The 20,542-nt window shown below is 40.7% G+C and overlaps 1 protein-coding gene across 7 annotated transcripts in view; it reads left to right on the top strand.

The window, feature by feature from the left end:
• Nucleotides 1-20,542, top strand: part of PTPRQ (protein tyrosine phosphatase receptor type Q) — a 294,193-nt gene that overhangs the window by 124,899 nt on the left and 148,752 nt on the right. For all 7 annotated transcript variants that reach the window (XM_033952701.1, XM_033952702.1, XM_033952703.1 and 4 more), the window contains 6 exons: nucleotides 1,925-2,107; nucleotides 3,177-3,278; nucleotides 9,127-9,247; nucleotides 10,538-10,698; nucleotides 17,647-17,792; nucleotides 20,002-20,170. In XM_033952701.1, the coding sequence (XP_033808592.1) occupies nucleotides 1,925-2,107; nucleotides 3,177-3,278; nucleotides 9,127-9,247; nucleotides 10,538-10,698; nucleotides 17,647-17,792; nucleotides 20,002-20,170 (882 nt within the window). The remainder of the gene's footprint in view (nucleotides 1-1,924; nucleotides 2,108-3,176; nucleotides 3,279-9,126; nucleotides 9,248-10,537; nucleotides 10,699-17,646; nucleotides 17,793-20,001; nucleotides 20,171-20,542) is intronic.

Here is a 20,542-nt window from a genome sequence, read left to right as displayed (position 1 = left end):
TTTTGAGAAGTTAGCAGGTTGCACTTTTCTAAGGTTGTGCATGCTTCATCCCTGGTGCATCTGTCTAAACCGACTAAACGAACCCGAGGTCCTTGTCCATGTTCCCCTGTGCTGTGTTTCCATGCGACGTCACCCAGACCTAATTTTCACAAGACTCATCCCCGACACAATATATGAAAACACCTTTTGATCAAAAATATGCTGCTCACATTCTATGACCCAATTTGGGGGGGGGGGGGAATTCATCTTTGGTGCTAAGCAATAGTGCATGTTAACTGCATTAGCATGCGCTAATGATTAGCGTGTGTTAAACACTAAGATGCCCTTAGGAATATAATGGGCCTCGTAGTGCTTAGCACACGCTAATGTGGTTAGCTCATGCTAAATTGCATAGCGCCAGTTGATGAATTCTTCCCCCCTTAATACATAAAAGGATAAAATGTTCAAGAACCAGATTCATTTAACCCTGACTGTTCCACCCCTGCCTATCATTTTCAATTTTCTGTGCAATGAAAAAGCCTGACTCGGAGCTCAGGCCCCTGTTTTACAAAGTATGCTCACATTCCATGTTTACAGCACAAATGCATTAAAAATATTTTAATGTTCATGTTAATTTTATTTAAAAAATGAATAAAATGTCTCGAAAAAAATATAATAATAGTTGAAGGTTCAAGTCTCAGTTGAAAGGAGACTCCAGAATAAGAGGGCATGGGATGAAGTTAAGAGGTGATAGGCTCAGGTGTAATTTAAGGAAATTCTTTTTTTTTTTTTTTTTTTTACATAAAGGGTGGTAGATGTGTAGAATATTCTCACGGTAGAGGTGGTGGAGACAAAGACTGTGTCTGAATTCAAAAAAGTGTGGGACAGGCACGTGGGATCTCTTAGGGAGTGGAGGAGATAGTGGATGCTGCGGATGGGCAAACTAGATGGGCCATTTGGCCTTTATCTATGACCTCATAATACAAATGTTAAGAGTCTTAGCCTATAATCATAAAACCCTATGAGGAGGAGAATAGTGGATGCTGCGGATGAACAGACTACCATTTGGCCTTTATCTGTCATCATGTTTCTATGATGAGCTGAAAAGCATGGTTCTATCAATGTTATATTCAAATAGACATATTCCATTGACTAAAGAGTTATTTTTTAAATGTTAGCACTTTTGAAAGCAAATAGGCTCTTTCTACTTATGTGATCTTTTTTCTTATATGGTATCAAAAGCTTGACTATTATCTTTGGATGTTTCTAACGTTGGCCTAATGAAAACTATCACAGTTTACAAAGATCCAAATGCTGAAGTTGTCGTCCAAGCTCACTCCAGCCTATCCAACCATCCTGTTTGCAGGATATCTACCATAAAGTCTGGACAGTAGCATCCTCATGTTACAAGTTAGTGGAGTTCCCATTGATGCCCTCCCCATCCCGATCCTACATCAAATCAACACTTATGGGACACAGACCATGCAAGATATCCTAAAAACCTGACTGGCTAGGTGTGTCCCAAGAGCTGGATCGAGAACTCCTGCTTTAGATGCCTACCTGGTGGCAAAGTTGTAGTAGATACTTGCATCTGACCAACATTTTCAACAGATTAATAGTTATACTGAGTCTCTGAGTATAGTATTTGTGTTTCACATAGTCTGAGTCTTATGTTATTATAAATTGTCATATGAGAAGTGGGCTAAATACAGAGAAAATGTCCATGTAAAGAACATCTTTCCCGTAAGTGGCATAAGACATCTGTACATGGATTCCTAGCATCATGGAAACTCCCCAGTACTTGAATCTTCAGCCATTCTTAAGTGTTCAGTGGATGAGCTTAAAACTTGTATGAAACCGTAGCTGAGCTGTGGATGATGGGAGGATGGATGGTGAAGGCAGCGGCAAACAATGCTGATCTTAACATACGTTTCCTTGTTTTTAGTGCCCGATAGTCCACCAGAAAGCATAATTTACAGAAACATTTCGTCCACGGAAATAATGCTTTCATTTCTTCCTCCTGGCATTCCTAATGGCATCATCCAGTGGTATACCATATACCTCAGAAGAACTAATGGAACCGAACAGAGAGTGGTAAATACCACTCAACTCTCTCAAAATATCACAGGTTAGTGTACAAAGGGAACTCTGAGTTCGATAGCATGGTGGTTAAGGCTCAGGCAATCTGTTCATTCATGTATAGTGTTGTCGCCAGTCATTAGCTGAAAGGCAATGGACACTGTGGGATCCTTTTACTAAGATGCGTGAACCGGTTTAGCACGCTCTAAATGCTAAGGCGCCCATAATGGGTACCATAGCATTTAGTGTGCGCTAAATCAGTTAGCATGAGCTAATTTGGTTAGCACGCCTTAGTAAAAGGACCCCTGAGTCAGAAATTGCTTTGTGATATTAAAACTTCCCCCCCCTTCTGCTTTTCTTCTTCTTCAGTCCAATAGCATAGGTACCAGGCAGTTCCTGACATTCTTCTTGTTCCCCCTCCTTCACATACAAAACCACAGATATAGCAAAATCGATGAAAGAAACTCCCCCTTTCCTGTGCCCTGACACCTGGCTATGTCCCCAAGTCTCAAACAAAGCATCACCAGTCAAGTTCAAGTTTCAAGTTTATTAGGATTTGATATACCGCTTATCAAGGTTATCTAAGCAGTTTTTACAATCAGGTACTCAAGCATTTTTCCCTATCTGTCCCGGTGGGCTCACAATCTACTAACGTACCTAGGGCTATAGAGGACTGAGTGACTTGCCCAGAGTCACAAGGAGCAGCGCGGGGTTTGAACCCACAACCCCAGGGTGCTGAGGCTGTAGATCCAACCACTGCGCCACACACTCCTCCAGATAGTCCAATAGCTTTAGTAAACTCATATATTTACTTTCATTTTTTTACCCCTTTCACCTCTATTTAATTATTTTGATCACTTTCCGACTAGGTGGAGGGCATGTAAGGAAGTTTTCCATACCCGTCTTAAAGTAGAAGAGGTTGCACTATGTATGGGAGATCATCCAGCTGCGCTTATGGGCAGATGTGTCGTCCTCGACATGGCTGAAGGGTGAATGAGGCAAAATATAGATGGCTATTTATGCTAGGTTTACCTGCTGATGTGTAGAAAGGGGGAAATTTTGCAGACAACGTGAAATGTACTTTTCCCAAATAACATAATATAATTACTTTCACTTAGGTTTAAACAAATATACATCGTATAGAGCAGAGGTGTCTTCCAGCACTGTTAAAGGTGAAGGTGTTCGTAGTGTACCCCTACACATAATAACGGCGGAAGACGGTGAGTGAATTATTGATCAGATTTTCAGGAACTAATTTTCAGTCTGTCCGTTAAAAACCATTGAGCTGCCTCAAGAAGGTCAGTCGTTTTTCTAAACTGATTCTGCTTTCTTCAAAATGTGTGCAGTATCTTGAGCCTAGAAACAACGGGTGTCATCAGGGAACTTTGAATAAGGGAGTAGCTTTCTTATAACTTTAAAATGATGGGAGAGGCAGAGATCCTAGGGTCAAATAGTAATGTTTTGCTTTTGATAGTCCAGTGCAAACTCATGCTAGGATGCCACAAAATCAGCTCTAAGATATGTTCTATGAGCACTGGACTTATGTGGCTGGATGTATTTATGTGCCTTACATTTCATCTTGTATGTGTGGTGTCTCTGAGTTTTCTTTGGAGTGCAGGGGACTTTCACATAAGGCAGTCATTAGATTATAAGGAGGGTAGTTGGAGTGGACTTGTGTTGGTAAGGATCAGGAAGTTTTCAGCCCCATCAAGAGAATGATGTGCAGCCATGAAACTTCCAAGTTATTCCTCGCTTTTCCTGACACTTTTCATTTCATTTCGTATCATTGAAATGAAAAGGGTGGAATAACTAGTAAGATTCATGGCTCCACATCATTCTCTTCTTAGTTGGGCTGAAACTTTTCAGGGGCCTCTCGTATTGTGATGTCATAATGCCTCATTCCATCCATGCCTAAGAGCCAACCTCATCGGTGATGTCACAATAGCTTGGTTTCCCTATAACTTGGAAGTTTCATGGTTCCACATCATTCTCTTCTTGGTTGGGCTGAGAACTTTTCAGGGGCCCCTCATATTGTGATGTCATAATGCCTCATTCCATCCATGCCTAAGAGCCAACCTCATCGGTGATGTCACAATAGCTTGGTTTCCCTATAACTTGGAAGTTTCATGGTTCCACATCATTCTCTTCTTGGTTGGGCTGAGAACTTTTCAGGGGCCCCTCATATTGTGATGTCATAATGCCTCATTCCATCCATGCCTAAGAGCCAACCTCATCGGTGATGTCACAATAGCTTGGTTTCCCTATAACTTGGAAGTTTCATGGCTCCACATTATTCTCGTCTTGGTTGGGCTGAGAACTTTTCAGGGGGCCCTCGTATTGTGATGTCATAATGCCTCATTCCACCCAGGCCTAAGAGCCAGCCTCATCGGTAATGTCACAGTGGCTTGGTTTCCCTATACTTGGGCCCATTTACTTGATACATTTGCTTCATTGAAACAAAGGCCCTCTTTTACTAAGATGCACTAACTGATTTGTGCACGCTAATCGCTAATGCATGCATGTTAGTCTATGGACGTGTTAGTGTTTAGTGTGCGCTAATTCTATTAGCGCGAGCTAATCGGTTAGCGCACCCTAGTAAAAGAAGGGGAAAGTGTCAAGAAAATGTGGAATAACTTGTAAGTTTCATGGCTTTACACCATTCTCTTCTTGGTTAGACTGAGAACTTTCCAGCAGCCCTTGTATTGTGATGTCATAATGCCTCATTCCGCCAATGCCTAAGAGCCAACCTCATCGGTGATGTCACAATAGCTTGGTTTCCCTATAACTTGGAAGTTTCATGGTTCCACATCATTCTCTTCTTAGTTGGGCTGAAACTTTTCAGGGGCCTCTCGTATTGTGATGTCATAATGCCTCATTCCGCCAATGCCTAAGAGCCAACCTCATCGGTGATGTCACAATAGCTTGGTTTCCCTATAACTTGGAAGTTTCATGGTTCCACATCATTCTCTTCTTTGTTGGGCTGAGAACTTTTCAGGGGCCCCTCATATTGTGATGTCATAATGCCTCATTCCATCCATGCCTAAGAGCCAACCTCATCGGTGATGTCACAATGGCTTGGTTTCCCTATAACGGAAGTTTCATGGCTCCACATTATTCTCTTCTTGGTTGGGCTGAGAACTTTTCAGCAGCCCCTTGTAGAATAGGCTTAAATCAAGTGCCTAGAACCTTGTCAAAGAATTACCCACAAATGTATGATGTTGACTATGTATTAAAATGTCGCTCTGTTACATAACACCAGCATCCTAATAAAAAAAAAATGTTTAGTGAAAAAAACAATTATCGTACACTTACATGAAATTTTATGAAGAGTTTCATTCAGGCTAAATGTAATACAAATTTCAACGTGCCAGATATTTGAGAGATCTGAGATCCTAAGGTAGTTTTGAGCGCAGGTACCTAGCAGTAATTTAGAATTGCAGTTTTGGTTTCAGATTTGGCACTGATACTGACCCAAAAATTGGGTTAGGGTTTTCAGCCAAAAATGCTTGAGTATTTTTGGCCAGAACCAAAAATGAGGCCTCGCACCTGCTGTCGTCTTTGCAACACAGAAACACACTGGATTAATGTATTTTCCAGTCATACTGGGGAAAGGAAGGCAGTGGGAAAAAGCACAAAGCCAACTGGGCTTGCACCAAACTGTTTGCAATAAACCACAGTGCAGAACTTCACTTTTCGAGCAGAAACTGTAAAATGCCCAGCTTATGTTCCTAATTTCCATGCTTGAGCACAACTGTGGCAGGAGGTTTCTGCTGTTTTCTTTTGATTACACGCTCAAAAGCTGCTCTGCAAAGCCCGCACTTGGTTGCATGCCAACATCACATAATTAAGAGCCTTAATGAATCAGGCTACGGGAGAGTTTTCACAAGGGTCTAATTGGCTAACTTGAGCTTTTGTTTAGTCGCTCAGAATGCAGGTGTTGATGGAGGTATGAATAGGGTTGCCAGATTTTGTTAGCTGAAATCCTGGACGCATGGCCACATCCCGTTCCGCCTTCAACCCCGCCCTATTCCCCGTCCCCCAGCCATGCCTCCCACACGAGCCACCGTGGCGTCGGGGTAGCATGCACAGTGGTCCTCCACATACTGCCCCAACATCGGGGACTTCCATAATCCAGACACACTGCTGGGCTTTGGAAGTCTGTTGGACACCCAGACATGTCCTCTAAAAAGAGGACCTATACGAGTTTTCCGGGATATCTGGTAACCCTAGGTATGAATTAAGGGTAGCAAAATCCGTTTGCTCAATTTTTTTGCATTAGCCAGCTCTTAACACGCAGTTAGCACATGCAAACAGGCTACAGCTGAAACACGTTAAAGTGTTTTGCGATATTTTCCCTAGCTTGGTGTGCTAAATGCAGTAATCATTTTCTTTCAGAATTTCCCTCTAAAAGAGTGTGGTATGGGTGGGAATGAGCATTCCTGCTTTATCCAGCTAGTGTGTTATGATAGCATGTAGGGTGACCAGATTTTATTATTGCAAAATCCAGATCCATGGCCCAGCCTCCAGGCCCGCCCAGTTTTACCCAGCCCCGCCCTGTTCTGCTCAAGTCCGCCACATTCTGCCCCAGCCCCTCAACCTATTCTCGTGCTCGGAGCCGAGTCGGGAGGGCATCTGCGCATGCGCTGGTGTGGCGTGATGACTTCACACACATGCGCTCATGCGTGTGACGTCACTGCCTTGCATCTGCGCATGCCCTCCCGACACGGTCCTGAGCTGGAAGCTTTTCAAAACCCGGACAAAGTGCCGGGTTTTGAGAAGCCATCTGGACTGTCTGGGCTCCTGGATGGACTTTCCAAAAATCAGCGTTTGTCCAGGTTTTGGAAAGCCCCTACCAGCTCCGGCCGCATCTGGAGGGCCAATGAGCATGCATGGATGACGTCATACACATCCGCGCATGCTCCAGGCCCTTTAGACATGGCCGGAGCTCATAGCAAAGAGAGAAGGCTTTCTGGGGGGCAGGGCTGGAGGACAGAATGGGGCGGGGCTAGAGGAGGAACTGAATGGGGCTGGAGGCAGAACTGGGCGGGACTGGAGGCAGAACTGGGCGGGGCTTGGAAAGAATGGGGTGGGGCTGGAGGCAGAGCTGGCCAAAGTCATGTGTCCAGGGATTTCTTTTTTTTTAATATGGTAACCCTACTCTTAAGCTTATATGAATTTAGTCAGGTATTCAGGAATTTTTCCTTGTCTGTCCTGGTGGGTTCACAATCTATCTAATGTTCCTGGGGCAGTGGAAGATTAAATGATTTGCCCAGTTCCTGTAGGATTTGCACCAGTGTGGGCAGTTTTTTTAAATTTTAGCTTCTGCAGTGCTTGAAATTCATCTAGACAAGTGGTTCTCAAATCTATCCTTGGGGACCATGAGCCAGTTGTGTTTTCAGGCTATCCTCAATAAATATACACAAGTGAGATTTGTATATAATGGAGGTAGTAGGTTTGCAGGTCTGTCTCATGCATATTTATTGTGGCATCCTGAAATCCTGATTGGTTGATTGTTCCCCAGGACAGGTTTTGAGAACCACTGGTCTAGTTCGACTGATTTTTGAGCTGAAGAAATTCGAACACATAAGTCCCTATTATCAAAAACTTCATTGGCTGCCCCTGAAAGCACGAGTTCTGTTTAAATTTTTCTGTCTTTGTTATAAATCAATATTTGGTCTGGCCCCCATGTACCTGGTTTCTCAGTTTAATCTGGATAGTTATATTAGGCCCATACGTAGAATTCATCTGTTCACCTATCTGATAATTAAGGCCTGGACAGAACTCTCGCCTTCCAGGCAGGTAAATGGAACAATTGGCTGGATAACATTATCACGCATTCCTCATCCTACCTCAATTTTAGAAAATCTGTAAAAACGAATTTGTTTAATCAATTTTTAACCTAAGAATTCTATAACTTTCCACTTTTTCCATTCTGTAAGCTTGTATTAGAACATAAGAAACGCCTTCACCGGATCAGACCCTTGGTCCATCTAGTCCGGCGACCCGCACATGCGGAGGCCAAGCTAGGTGCTCCCTGTTGGAGACCCTGATTTCCCGTATCCCGTATTCGATGACTTTGTATTGTGACCACTTCGCTGTTCGTCCAGCACCTTTCGTTGTAAACTGCCTCAAAACATCATGGCTTATATTCGATAACTCTATATTGTGACCACTTCGCTGATTGTCCAGCACTTCTTGTTGTAAAGCGCCTCGAACTATCATGGCTTTGGCGGTATATAAGAATAAAATTATTATTATTAATGCAGTTGTGAGAACTATTTGATATATTTTGTATGCATTTTACATAGGAGCATAATAAATGACAGCAGATATTAACCAGAAGGGTCCTTTAATCAGCCCTGTAAAAGGAGGCAAGAAAATGACATTTTTAATAGCCCAAGTAAATACTTATTAGAACGTTTAAAAAACTGCCATATTGAGTCAGCCCAACTCAGTACCTTGCTTTCAACAGTAGCCAATCCAGGTCACCCCAGGCTACCTCAGAAATTTTGAGGTTATAGTGGAAATCATGCGACTGGAATGATAAGATTTAATCGTTGCCCGGGATCTTGCATTTTTTAATGATCTCTCAATGCTACACTTGGCTGGAATTTTCCCACTTCTCGGTGCTTAGCCATAATTATTTCCAGCTTTGTTTCTTCTTCAGGGAACTGTTGAAAATTAGTATATTTTACATGCATTCACACCTCTAAACTACTAGACCCCACCCCAAAAAAAAAAAATGTGACAACAGAATATTTGGACAGTGTGGAAGGTGATTCACTGTGATATGCCTATTTCTCTGTTTTCTCATGGCATCATCTTTCCCCGTTGAATCACAGAAACAGATGTTTTAGCATTAGCATGTAAAATCTATCTTTTGCTGGGAAAAAAACCCTCAAAACCTCTAAAACAAAAGATTGTCGTGATGGAACTTAAACACGTTTTTTTCTGTGCACTTACAAGCACCCCTAATGGTCGTCTCCTTTTAAATAGCAGTTGTTTATATTGGTTTTCATTGCAAACCTTCACTAATGAAGGACTTAATGCTGTATCCATATTTTGCAGCTCCTTCTTCTCCTCCGCGGTCCTTCTCCGTGAAACAGCTGTCTGATGCTGTTGTGAAGTTGTCATGGAAACCACCTCTGGAGCCAAATGGAATTATTCTCTATTACACAGTTCATGTCTGGTAAGATTTCTTTGGAAATGGCAAAGAAGAATCTTCTACTAAAAAGATATGTAATGTCTCTCTTTTTGACCTTATGAATCATATACTTGTTGAGTGTGTAAACATAGAAACATGCTAAATTGTTCATCTTTTTATTCATCGGTGATCTAATGGAAGTAGCTAGTGATACTCAGGCTTTCCTAGGCATGCTTGTTTTTTCTCTAACGTATGGTTGGTTTAAGAAAGAGTGGTTGTTCGAACCAAGACCAGGTTGATGTAATTCAGCTAACTGTGTATTTCAAGAGCTAATTGAAAAGTAGACTGCCTCTGTTGGTTCTTGTGAAGCTCATGGATCAATGTTTCTGAACCTGCAGTTGGACTGCCGTAGTCTTCATTGTTGGGTCACAGCAAGAGGAAGAATCTCTGCGAGAGTACTCAGCATAGCTAATTGTTTCACTACCATATGCTTGCCGTATCTTTCCAAGTGTAACACACCTCTGGCGTACTCACACAAACATGCTGTCCACATCTGCCATGATGAAATGTACAAAGTTCTTCCTCTCGCTGTGACCCAACAATGAAGTCTACGGCAGTCCAACTGCAGGTTCAGAAATATCAATGTATGAGCTTTACAAGACACAAATCAACAATCTTTGCTTAAACAAACTTTTTTGGATGGTCTGTTCTGGGATCTCAAAACCCTGCTCCCTTTTGGATTACAGGCTTGGCTCTGTGCTGAGAATATATGTGGCTTTTAGTCCCTTCTCAGCTCTCTCAGGTGACTTAGCCACTATCTTAAACTGCAGGATATTCCTTTACTCTGCTAAACGTTCTTCAAAAACAGTGTGCACCTAATACAATCTCTCTCACCTCAAACACTGAATTTTATCAGCTAACTACTGAACCTTAGCTGCATCTCTGGGTGAAGGGGCTATCCTCTCAATAGATAGTGTTTCTTCCCAAAATCCATCTAGTGAAGTTCAAATCGAACTTGTGGATTATGTTTTCATGACTTAGCACTGCTCCGAAGCCTAGCAAAAGGAGTGTTCCTTTCAAAAATAGTTGGCTGCAGATTGCACAAATGTTTTCCTGAGCCCTTATTGGTATTTTGCGAAAAGTTCTATGTTTAGTGAGCCTTTTGTAAAATACTTGGAGAACTGTGACCTACAAAATCAGGGGATTAGGCACATCCTGAGCTGGATGTCCACATTCCTGCCTAGATGACCTACTGAAAAATCAGACTTAAAATACATGATTTCAAAATCTTAACAAAGATGTATATAATATATATATATATATATTTTTTTTTAGGAATACAGAGGCAAGGAGAACTATTAATATAACTCAACCATTTCTGGAACTTACAGACCTGGAAAAAAACAATGAATATCAAGCGTACGTAACTACAAGTACCAGATATGGGGCTGGAAAAACAAGAAGTGAGAAGATTAGGTTCCGTACATCTGAAGGTGGTAAGTCTTTATGCAATTTATTTATTTATTTCTAAAATTTCTTGACCGCCGCCCTATAACTAAGCAAACAGAATAAAACATTCACAATGGTTCAAAGGACAACATACATAAAATACTTTAAATACACCACAATCATGCTATAACAGAGGGAATTATGTATCATCAATCTTCAGTAATTATAGAGCAAAAGATCATTACTCAAGTTTCTCATTAGGTATCTCTCTACAACATAACTTTAAAGGAAAGCCTCCACATACAGTTGTGTTTTTAACATTTTCTTAAACTGTAACCGGTCTGAACAGGTACTCGGGATGCCAGGGAGAAGATTCCATAATTTTACTTCCACCATAGTCATCATCGTCAATCTTGATTTAACATATCGAACAGTATTCTCTTTCATAGAGGTCAATCTCATTGTACCTTCAATAATGTACTGTATAACAAATCATTTAGGAAGTAATTCTATCAATTAGTGTGTAGACATACACGCCATTATCGCATGTCATAGATGTCATTAATTGGTAGTTACGTGCGAATTTGCACTAGGGGGTGTATACATGGGTGAAGCATGGGAGGACCATGGGCATGTCTTCAAGTGACATGCGTAACTTATAGAATACTATCACGACCACATCACGGCAGCATACCTCGACTCACACTGGCTTCCAATACAAGCAAGAGTTCAATTCAAATTCTACTGCCTACTATTTAAAACCATAAACAGAGACAGCCCAGCCTACCTAAACAACCGCCTAATCCAAACTACCTCAACCAGACATAGGAGAACCCACAAACTGTTCACGCATCCCCCAATCAGAAACATCAAACGAAAAAAACTGTACGACGGCCTTCTAGCCACACAAGCAGCAAAACTGGACCACCAACTCTTCAGTTTACTGATAACGACCCTGGACTACAAATCGTTCAGAAAAGAAATAAAAACCATGCTATTCAAGAAATCCTTGAAGACAAACTAACACCACAAGACTCTTCCCAGTTCTCTGAAGCAACTCGCTCTTCTCTTCAATTCCTCTGGAAATGGCCAAATAACTTCTTTTGTACCTTTAACCACAAGGTATTGGCGGAATAGAAATCACTAATGTAATGTAATGTTATGTTCATCACTTCGTTTATGTAGGTGCGCCCGTTTATACCTGGTCATGCCTAGACTTAGGTGCACCCATGCAGATTAAGTTAACATTCTGTACTACCATCTTGGCACACAGATGCCATTATTGATTTGGCACCCAGTGCTTGGCCTCGACATACTTAAATGAAGTCACCGGTTTATAGAATTGCCTTCTTAGTACAGAGGCTAGCGACAGTAACTTTTCAGGATACCAAGAATTCACACCATCATCATTTCCTAAGGGAGAGGCTGGTATTCTAGTCTAGACTGAAGATATGTCTCTTCGATTGAATCCTGCCTCCACGGGTTGAGGGTGTCCCCCATCTGAACGAATTCAGCCTCTGTACTACAACCACTTCCATCTGCCTCTGCCTGCCCAGCATGCCACTTCAACTGGTCTACTGTACCAACATGAAGTTTCAAAATTCACAGGTCAGCTGTGCCATTCTCATGAACTGTTCCCCGCTCCATTCTTCTATGATCAGTTAATGTGGAAATTGGCGCATAGCAAAGCATGTTAAGCATAGTAAGAATCGCACTTTAAAAGCAAGTGTATGACAAGTGCAATGGCTGTGCGGTAATTGTTGGGAACATGCCTAGTTTCCAAGTTTCCAAGTTTATTATATAATTTGATTAATCGCCTATCACAGTTTCTAGGCGATGTACAATTTCATAAATAATCAAATACGGGTAACAAATCAAGCAAACAATAGTCATGTCAAATTAAAATAACAAATACAAACATTCCTAAACATAGTTTAACCTATACTAAACTAAACTAAACTAAACCTTAAGTTTATATACTGCGTCATCTCCACGGAAGTAGAGCTCGACACGGTTTACAGGAAATTACTAAAGAAAGGAATATATAATATCAAAACAAAGGGAAAATTATTAATGTGTTACAATCAATATTTAATTTAAATATGTTTAAGGAAAAAACAGTAGGAGGGGAAACAGATAGAATTTGTAATAAAATCTAAGATAAAAAGAGACCGAATCTTTAAATTTATTCACTAAAAGCATCTATAAAAAGGAAACTCTTAAGTTTGGACTTAAATTTGTCTAAGTTCTTTTCCTCTCTAATAAATAGTGGGAGGTCATTCCAAGACTGGGGAGCTGTTATTGAGAAAATGGTGTGACGCCTCGTATTGATAACTTTCAATGAAGGAATGGCCAATAAGTGTTGATCTTGTGATCTCAACTGTCTTGAGGAAGAATGAGGAATTAGGACTCTAAAAATAAAAGCAGGGGTTTTAAATAGTAATGATTTAAAGGTAAGCAAGCATAATTTGAATAAGATACGGTGTGCAACTGGGAGCCAATGTGCCTTTTTAAGTAATGGAGAGACGTGATCAAATTTTTTGGCTTTATAAATAATTTTAATAGAGGCATTCTGAATAATTTGAAGACGTCTGATTTCTTTTTGTGGTAGACCTTTAAATAGTGCATTACAATAATCAATTTTAGAGATTACTAAAGAATGAATTAAAATATTCAGAGATTTTGCACATAAAAATTTAGCCACTGAACGAATTTGGCGGAGTCTATAGAAAGTAGATTTGACCACATGGCTTATGTGATCGTGATAAGTTAATTTATTATCAAATATTACTCCAAGAATCCTAATATTGTGTGCCATCTGCAAAGGAATGCCTTTAATAGAAATGGGAGAAAGAAGTTTATAGCAGTCCTTCCATGGAAAGAGCATAACGTTAGTTTTATTAATATTCAAGGCTAGTCTATTGGTATCCAGCCAATGATGAATTTGATCCAGCTTTCCGTTTATTGCTGCTATTTCTTGTAAATTATTGGGATCAATTGGATGTATCAACTGTATATCGTCTGCATATGCGAATACCGAGAATCCGATAGACTGGCATAGTGTCATAAGGGGAGCAAGAAAAGTGTTAAACAGTAAAGGCGAAAGTATTGATCCTTGAGGGATGCCATGGGGAAATGAAAAACTTTCTGAAGATGAATTATTGAAAGAGACATTTGATGAACGGTTTTCGAAGTAGGACTTGAACCAGAGCAAAACCTGGTCTGTCACACCGATAGATTGAAGCCTGTTTATTAGAAGGGTATGGTCAATTGTGTCGAATGCAGACGAAAGGTCGAGTGAAATTAATAATACATAAGTATGGTGATCTAAATGATACAAAATGGATGTGGTCATACCAATTAAAGAATGCTCTGTGGAATGATTTTGCCTGAATCCTGTCTGATTTGGATGTAAGACGTTAGTTTTTTCAATGTATTCTGATATTTGATTGAACACAATTTTTTCAGTTACTTTCACTAGAAAGGGAATGTTAGCAATTGGCCTGTAATTAGTTTTTTCCTCTGGGCCTATTTTTTGATCTTTTAGGACTGGTCGTATAGTGGATTTTTTCCAAGCTAGAGGCACAACACCCTGTTGTAAACTCATGTTAATTAAAGCATATATATAAGGGCCAAATATTGAGAAATATTTCTTGAGGATAAAAGGGGGGATGGATTCTGTAAAGGATCCTTTGGGATTGACAGTTTTGATAATTAATTCAAGATCTTTAAGACTGGGAAGGTTGAAGTTAGAACATTTGGAAGAAAATAAAGGGCTGGTTTCTTGATCAGAAGCAAGGGTGGTTTGTTGTTTTAATGAGAGATTTTTCCTTATGTTGTTAATTTTATCCACAAAGGAATCTGCTAATTCCTGTGCAGTTGGAAGGGTTTTGAAATCTTGAGAGTGGTTTTTGGACTTATTGGTGATTGATTTTAAGATATTATATAGCATGGAAGTATTTTTAGCTTGAAGAATTTGTCTGGAATAATGTGTCGATTTTGCTTGAATTATTTTTTCTTTGTAAAATATTGCATGTTCTTTAAATTTTGATAAATTTGAAGGACTTTTGTCTTTCCTCCAATTTCGTTCTAAAGAAAAAAGTTGCTTTTTAATTAGGTTAAGTTCAGCGTTGAACCATGGGTTAATGTGTTTCCGTGATGATATGTATTTTATTTAGGTTGGAACTAGTTTATCAATTAGAGACTGTGTAGTATATAGCCATTTAGTTAATGAATCATCTAAGCAAGGTGTTTCTAAATTTGCAAGGTCGAGATTAAAATTTGCTGCAATTAGGTCCGAGGATAATATGCTAAAATCTTTAAACTTACTAACCTGAGAAGTTTTGTTTGGTTTAGACAATACAGATATGTGTGTTATTGTAATTAAGAAATGATCTGACCATGGGACTGGTTGAGATGAATGAACTTGAAATTTGTTAAGTGTAGATATAGAAGATAGGATCATATCAATCGTATGGCCTGCTGTATGTGTTGGTGTTGATATTAAAGGGGATAGATCTAATTGCCTAAAATGGGAAAGAATGTCTTTAGTGTAATTGTTGTTTAAATCTTCAAAATGGATATTAAAATCTCCTAAGATCAGGGGATTGGTAGTTGAAGATCCGAAATCAAATAAAAGAGACTGTAGGTGAAATAAGTTGCTACTATTAATGGGAGGTGGAAGATAGATCAAGAGAACATCCAATTTAGGTTTAATCCATATAGAAAATTGTAAAAATTCGATTGGGGTATTTATTGAGGAAAAATCTGAACCTGCTACTAAGGAATCTTGAAAGATGACTGCTAAACCTCCTCCCCTTTTATGGAGGCGATGATTAAAGATGAAGGAAAATCCTGGGGGGGAGGCGTACGAAAGGTAGGCTTCCTCCCCCTCAGTGAGCCAGGTTTCTACTAAGCATAGTATATTATAAGATGATTGGGTAATAAGATCTTTCACCAGATGATATTTATTTTTAATTGACCGAACATTTATTAACCCTATTTTTATTTGATCTGGTTTTGTAGGGCCTAACGTTTCTTTAGTTGTTGAGTTGGGATCCTGAAAGGGCAAAGAAATGTTAAATCTTTCTATATTCTTGGTAGAAAAAGATGGATTAGAAAATTTAACGGGCCTACGACCATAAATTACAGGAATGTCAAAAGTAAGGTTGTCCATTTTAAAAAGAGTACTGAGAGAAGGCTGACCTAGTACACTTGGTGTAGATACAAAGGAAATTGGGAATAGATTTAGTGTTAGAGATATAAGTAAGAATGTTAGCAAAATATGCTTACCTAGGACAAGTAAATGGTTTACTTTATATCTGAAAAGTCGCGTACAAAGGAGCGCAATAAGGAGCAGGACCTTTGCAGTTACGCAAGAAATTAGCATGCATTAAAACTGGTTGCATTTAGCGTGGAAGCACCTACTGCTGCCTCCAGTTGGTGAGTGATAAGTATCTCGCATCAACTGCATTATACAGTCCACACCCATTCCTCTACCCATGATCTGCTTAATTCCTACCCCCTACCACAACATGCAGTTAAGATGCAATTTAGCATGCACTGTCATGCACTTAGGACTGCCAGATTTCCTAAAAAAAAAAAAAAAAGACACCTGGTCCCACCCCATTCTGCCTCTTCCTCACCTTGATACACCTCCAGCTCTGCCCTATTCTGCCTCCAGTCCCACACAAACCTCCAGTCTCATTCCCCGAGCTCAAGTCCGCATCTGGAGGGCCTCTGCACATGTGTGGATATCGACGCAATGATGTCCGCGTGCATGCGTATGTGCATATGATGTCATCGTGTCAATGTCCGCCCACGAGCTAAGGGCCTCCAAACACGACCCTGAGCCTGAGGATTTCCAAAACCCGAACAAACGTCTGGGTTTTGGAAATCCCTCCAGGCACCCGCAAAGTCCTCTAAAATAGGACATGTCTGTGTTTTCCCAGACATCTGGTATTCCTACCTGCCATAGTCTGTTATTGAGAAAGACATGGGGGGAGCCACTGCTTGCCCTGGATCGGTAGCATGGAATGTTGCTACTCTTTGGGGTTCTAGAATCTTGTTACTCTCTGGGATTCCGGAATCTTGCTGTTCTTTGGGATTCTGTATGGAATGTTGCTACTCTTTGGGGTTCTAGAATCTTGTCACTCTCTGGATTCCGGAATCTTGCTGTTCTTGGGATTCTGTATGGAATGTTGCTACTCTTTGGGATTCTAGAATCTTGTCACTCTTTGGGATTCTGGAATCTTGCTGTTCTTTGGGATTCCGTATGGAATGTTGCTACTCTTTGGGGTTCTAGAATCTTGTCACTCTCTGGGATTCCGGAATCTTGCTGTTCTTTGGGATTCTGTATGGAATGTTGCTACTCTTTGGGGTTCTAGAATCTTGTCACTCTCTGGGATTCCGGAATCTTGCTGTTCTTTGGGATTCTGTATGGAATGTTGCTACTCTTTGGGTTTTGGCCAGGTACTAGGGACCTGGATTGGCCACCGTGAGAACGGGCTACTGGGCTTGATGGACCATTGGCCTGACCCAATAAGGCTATTCTTACGTTCTTAATTATTGCACTTGCCTGGTGATAGTTACCACGCGCTTATTCATGAATATAGTTGCTTAATATCCTTTAGTAAAGGGACCCCCGTAATTGTCAAGCTACTTTGTTAACTGTTTGTGCAGGCTGATTCTCATGTTCACTGCTTAATGCACATTAGTTAAAGGGGTCTTTGGTAAATCTAGAAATATATGGGTTATTTTTCAACAAAATGTAGCCTACAGAAATTATACATGCAAAATTCCTAGATATTTTTAGTCCAGTGAACCTGTAGACATGTTTCAAAGAGAAATCGCCCATATAGCGTTTCTGTGGGAATTTGTTACAAAGTTCAGGGGGTACAAATTACGTAAGGACTTTGGAACTGTGTGGCCTATTTTGAAGATAAGCTTGAGTAGATCCTAAAAAAAAAATTGTTAATAATATGTTTCTTTTCAAGCACCAAGTGACCCACCAAAGGACATCCTGTATCTGAACCTCAGTTCTACAGAAATAAAGGTTTTCTGGAGCCCGCCTTCCAAGCCCAATGGGATCATACAACGTTACTCAATTTATTATATGAATAGTTCTGGAATATTCATGCAGGTGTAGTATGTATTTTGTTATGTCCATGTTCCTTTGTTGCTACCAAAAGCATAGCACTGATTTAGTTTTTCGAAGACACCCGTGCTATTGTAAAAAAAAAAAAAAAATCATTAAAAATTGACCCATAGTTTGCAGAAGGGTGTGGCGATGTATAACATTATGGAGGGCAGTTATCAACATGGGCTACCTTTAAGATGAGTTATTTTGCAGGCCATGCTAATTAGCACAGAGTCTCATTGCATAAAATGGGCCCCCTGTGCTAAAATAGCATGACATTTAAGTACCTCACGGGATGTGTCGAAGTGGAAGATGATATTGTCTTTCTCAAGGGATCCTCGGCCACAAGAGGGCACCCGCTCAAACTCAGGGGCGGAAAATTTCATGGCGACACCAGAAAGTATTTCTTCACAGAGAGAGTGGTTGATCATTGGAACAAGCTTCCAGTGCAGGTGATCGAGGCAGACAGCGTGCCAGACTTTAAGAATAAATGGGATACCCATGTGGGATCCCTACGAGGGTCAAGATAAGGAAATTGGGTCATTAGGGCATAGACAGGGGGTGGGTAAGCAGAGTGGGCAGACTTGATGGGCTGTAGCCCTTTTCTGCCGTCATCTTCTATGTTTCTATGTTTCTATGACTTGTGGTAACATAACTTGACTTAATGGTAGCCCACATTGTTGTCGTCTCCATGTGCGGCATAGTCAATGAAAAACTCCAAATATTTAGGACTATACAGAAGCTCCTAATGTTCTTGTTAATGATGATGTTTATTGAAGAAGTGGAAATCCACAAACTGCTACGGGGAAATCCCAGTACTAAAACCATTTTAATGCAATTAGGAGGCCCTCATGGTGCAATTGGTAGCCATTGTGTTCATGGCTTGAGTTCAAATCCCAACTCAGCCATCCATTCACTTTTTGTCAGTAAATAAGTCTTAGCTGGGTGCAGGCAATGTCTGGAAAAGGCAACAGCTAAGTGTCCCTCTAATTGTCAACAAATTACCATGGAAGTGGTAGACCCCATAAATCGTTTGTAACTCTCTATTTGCATTGCAGTGACTCTCTTTACCTTTAATGCTTTTGTCTAGAAATACATTTTCATTCATGACAGCAGATTTACACAGGCACAGATAAAATAGTCTTATTTTTCAAACGGGAAGTAAATGCACAAGTTGGCTTTGAAAACTGGATGGATATATGTCTGAATTTTTAAGGGATATATAAATGCTGATGCCCAGATTTCAGAGGTTGGCGTACCTTACAGTATTCTATGACTCGTGCATGTGTGAGCAAGTTTAAGTGACCCTCGGCATCTCCCTAGGGCTGTGACAGACATCTGAAATGTAGGTCTTTAAAATGCTAGTCTACATTTCAAATAGATGCAGTTGCTGAACTCATTGCAGCAAGGAAATCTCCCTGCCGTGAACAGCTGAGCGGCCGCAGCAGGGAACCCCCAAACCCCACTGCAAGTTGGTCGGCAGGAGGGTTGCCCACTCCATCTTGCCGCCACACCTGAACCCCCCTCCCCCAAACACTATCCACAGCAGGAGGGATGCTCAATTCCTCCTTCTGTCACTCCCAAATCCCCATCCGATACTGTCCACAGCAGTCTGGGGGGAATGCCAGGGGGGATTTTTGAGTCTGGGGTAATAGATTGGGGGGTCATGGGTTTAGGGGGGCTGCTGGCAGAAGGGAGTGGGCATCCCTCATGCTTATCATGGTTGGGTTGTTTCGGGGGTTCCGGCAGAAGTAATTGGGCATCCCTCCTGTTGCAGACAGTGTCGGGTGGGGGAGGGATTGCTGCCACTGCCACTCAGTTGATTGTGACAAGGAGATTCCCTTGCCGCAATCAGCTCAGCGGCAATGCAATTCTCTAACCTGCGCCTGTGACATGGGCGCCAGTTAGAGAGACTCAGAATGATTAGGTGGGGTTAGGCATCTGTCCTTTAAGGCAGACACAATTCTGTATAGGACGCCGGTATGCAATTCTCAGCCACTTCTTAGGCAACTGTAGAAATCGGGGTCCTATACAGAATTTTCCCCAAAATGTCTGTCTATTTCTTTGAAAACTGTCTCCTATATACTCGTAGACTTGCAACCATGCAGATTTTCTTTCTCTTGGTCCAAGATTAAGATCTGCAGTGCTTCCACTTTTAATATTTCATATTGCAATGAACATTTTAACAAAAGATGTTTTTTTTTCCCACCAGAATTTTTCTATTGATGATGTTGAAAGCAATTTTGACAATACTACTCTATCTGCAATGTTAGACAGCCTGTCTAAATTCAGTCACTACACACTTTGGGTAACAGCAAGTACTGCCCTTGGAGACGGAAATCAAACTAGTGAAGTAATAGATGTGTATACCGATCAAGATGGTATGTATATAATCATTCCTGTCTTATTCAGCCAAGTACCTGAAAGCTTGGGTGGGCAACAAGAACTTGCCTCTTAGAGGACAATTTATAAATGACCACCTTTTTTTTAGGTGCAAAGATGTCACTTATATCGATACAAGTTGAGGATTACTTTCTTTATAGAATACTAGCATAGCAGTACAAAGGTGTGCACATACGAGGTCTGACAATTAATTTTGTGAACTTGCTTTCGTGCGCTTAAGTTGGCAGCACTGTACAATCAACTTGGAAAGGTTTCATAAACATTGTATATCAGTGTTCTTGTTGACATGAGGAGATGTTGTTGCATGTTTTTGTGTGCCATTGCAAGAATGTCGGAGCTTGAATTAGAGC

The sequence above is a fragment of the Geotrypetes seraphini genome, chromosome 7 (genome assembly GCF_902459505.1).
Source record: "Geotrypetes seraphini chromosome 7, aGeoSer1.1, whole genome shotgun sequence".
Classification (NCBI taxonomy): Eukaryota; Metazoa; Chordata; class Amphibia; order Gymnophiona; family Dermophiidae; genus Geotrypetes; species Geotrypetes seraphini.
This window is presented reverse-complemented; position numbering and strand designations above follow the sequence as displayed.